At 55.9% G+C, this 3,058-nt stretch overlaps 1 protein-coding gene across 1 annotated transcript; it reads right to left on the reverse strand.

The window, feature by feature from the left end:
• Positions 1-402: 402 nt before the first annotated feature.
• LOC109786808 (AT-hook motif nuclear-localized protein 22) lies at positions 403-1,815 on the reverse strand. Its single transcript, XM_020345360.4, has one exon. It carries the CDS (start codon positions 1,439-1,441, stop codon positions 671-673), a length of 771 nt encoding a protein of 256 aa, XP_020200949.1. The 5' UTR covers positions 1,442-1,815; the 3' UTR covers positions 403-670.
• Positions 1,816-3,058: the final 1,243 nt, after the last annotated feature.

Below are 3,058 nucleotides of genomic sequence, written 5' to 3' on the forward strand. Positions count from 1 at the left end.
CAGCCACTCCATCTCCCGAGCGCCGCCGCCGATCTGTTCTCCCCCAGCCACTTCATCTCCCGAGCGCCGCCGCCGATCTCTTCTCCCCAGCCACTCCATCTTCCCGATTAGTTTTTTTATTAGTTTTTATATGTAATTGCGACTACTCGACTTAAATCCGCGAATATAAGCCTAAGTTTGCCGAAATTTGGCGTGTTTTAGCCGAACTTTGCGTAAATTTGGTACCCAATTTTTTTCCCGCGTCTGGGGCCGGCCCTGGGGGCGGCGGCTGGGGGCCAACTCGCCCCAGGTCCATTTTTTTCGCCGGGTCACCCCAGACGGTGATTTTAGGCGCCCCCTGGGGGGCCAACGGCTGGAGATGCTCTAAGAATCGATCATTGGAAATTAGGAGGCGAAAACCAATTGATCATTGGAAATTAAGAAGCTAATTGACGAGCAACCATTGTTCGTTGGGTTCTTGATACCTGTAGGAATTTTACATTCCCAAGCTTCAAAGACGGAAGAGGAATGAAAACAAAAAAGGGAAAAAATATACCATACAAGTACCCATGCATGACATAGCACATTAATTAACAAGATAATGGAAGCTAGGCAAACGACTAGGGAAGAAGCAGAAAGCTAAACTAGCTAGGTAGAGGAACCGCGCGCGCGAGGATTCGCCGGTGCAGCGCTAGAATGACGTCGGCGGAGGCCGCGCCACGGCCGCCTGCCCCCACTGCCCGAACATGTCGCTGGGCGGCGTCTGCGGCACGGCGTACATCGGCGGGGGCACGGCGGCGCCCCCGCTGCCCTGCTGCTCCAGCTGCGTGGCGGCGCCCTCCGACCCGGACAGCACAGCGCCCTCCTCGGCGTCTTGATCCAGCGGCAGCCTCTCGTACGTGGCGTTGCCGAACGTGGCCGCGATCACCATGACGGGGCCCGACGCGAGCAGCTCCCCCATCACGCTGCCTCCGACCACCTGCCCCTGCCCGCCCGCGAGGTAGACGGCGAGCCCCGTCGCCCCGGGCGGCGCCGGCGCCGGGAGGAAGGCGCCGGACAGGGAGAGTATTTCGAACCGCCCCCGCAGGGCGACGGCGGCCGCCCCGGTCCCCGCGGGCTGGCGCAGCGTGACGTTGGTGACGGCGCCGCTCCCGCTGAGGACGGAGACGCCGCGCTGCCTGCGGCGGGAGAAGGCCGCGATGGCCTCGACGATGTCGGCCCCGCTGGCGATCTCCAGCACGTGGGAGCGCATCGCGTTGGGGCTCTCCCGCGTCACCACCACGGGCGGCTTGGGCTTGTTCTTGGACCCCGGGGGCCTGCCGCGCGGCCGGCGGCCCGACCCCGAGGACCCCCCGCCGGCCGAGGGCGGCGGCGACGCGTCGTCCTCGTCGTTGTTGCTGCCGGCAGGGACGTGGGCGTAGGCGTGGTTGCCCTGGAGCGGGTGGCCGTCCATGCTCCCCATCTCCTCGGCTTGGGCTTCGGCCGCCGCGCCGGCCGGCCACCAGTCTGCCAGCCCTACAATTTTCGCGGTCGTCGTCGAAGAACGAAGATGGCACAGCCTTAGGCTAGCGCCTCCAATGCAAGCAGCGGCGGCGGCGGCGGCAGTGAGTCTCTGGTTGCTAGCTAGTGGTTGTGTGGTATGGGACGGAACTATGGGCGTTGGCGTTGCTCTCACCGGCTAGGAGGAGTATTTATTTACGGCTCCTTCTAGAATTCGCTTCGCTTCTCTGCTCTCGTCGGCGCGGGCGCGGGGTAGCAGTCGTAGTCGCACTGGCACAATCAAAACCACTCTGCTACGATCAAACGGGAGGCTCATCTCTTGGCTCCCGACTGGGTACCGAGGCAGTATATATGCACGGGCAGATGTAACGGCACTGGTAGTACGTCGCGGTTAGTTAGTGAGCGCGTGGCCCAGTGGGCAGTGGCCACATGCGTACACACGTTAAGCAGTGTTTAGGAGAGGGAGGCATGGCCTTCTGATCGGGTCAGGTGGGCTTTGAAAAAATGTCGTGCAAATGGACGAAAACGGAACAGCTGCGCGCCGAGAGGCCTTTGGAAGCACGGAGCTGTTTAACCACGTGCTCCTTTTGAATGCCATGGACGAAGACCACGGAGTCCATAATGTCGTGCAAATAGTCGATTCCCGCTTTTTAGTTTGGAGGATGTGTTCAACACATATGACTTTACATGCATGTGCTCAATTTGAAAATCACACTTCTCTTGTGAAAATACCAAACGTCATATATTAGAATCGACTAGTCCTTATAAGACCGGTAATTCAAGTATGAGCACGGGCTCATCTACACCCGATGAACAATAATTTCATATAAAATAGTAACAAAATTCAAAAAATTCAGAATTTTTTAGGTATCGACTGTGATCGAGTGTGCAAGGAGGGTGCAAATTTTCGTGATGTTTGGGCATTCGAGGATCTATAGGCAAGAAAGACAAAATTGAGCCCAAACAATGTACTTATTCAAAGTTTCTTTCACAACCAATTTTTGTCTTTTTTGCCACGACCGCATCGAAGGTTCAAACGTCACAAAATTTTGCATGCACATCACACGTTCAAGCATGTTGGATGCCAACAAATTTCAGTTTTTTTGGATTTTATTGCTATTTTAAACAATTACTGTTCACGCCCATGTGCATATGCATATGGGCACTGAATCGCTTCCTTATCAGACCATCATTACAGAAACTAAAAATTACATGCCAATCCTCGAAGAAATCAACGCCGTCTTCCTCCTGCACTAACAGGCAGCACGCGGCCACCTTCACGTCTGGACATCCGAAATACAATCGAATGTCCGAATGTCGCCAGACGGAGAAGGAGCCACATGATCAATACAAGAAATGACACCGTCCACTCCACCAGAAGACACCCTCAAAGGCCACCTACATAATATGGCTCAACCAGATCCACCACTCTTGAAGAACAACAACCAGAAAATTCCCCTCCCACCCTCTACGACACCGATGAGACCGCGTCGGCTAGATGCACCAGGAGTCGGGAACCTTATCCTTGAACCGCATGATGCCACCATCACCACCACAACATTGGTGTTGGGGAACGAAA

Source organism: Aegilops tauschii, chromosome 4 (genome assembly GCF_002575655.3).
Source record: "Aegilops tauschii subsp. strangulata cultivar AL8/78 chromosome 4, Aet v6.0, whole genome shotgun sequence".
Classification (NCBI taxonomy): domain Eukaryota; kingdom Viridiplantae; phylum Streptophyta; class Magnoliopsida; order Poales; family Poaceae; genus Aegilops; species Aegilops tauschii.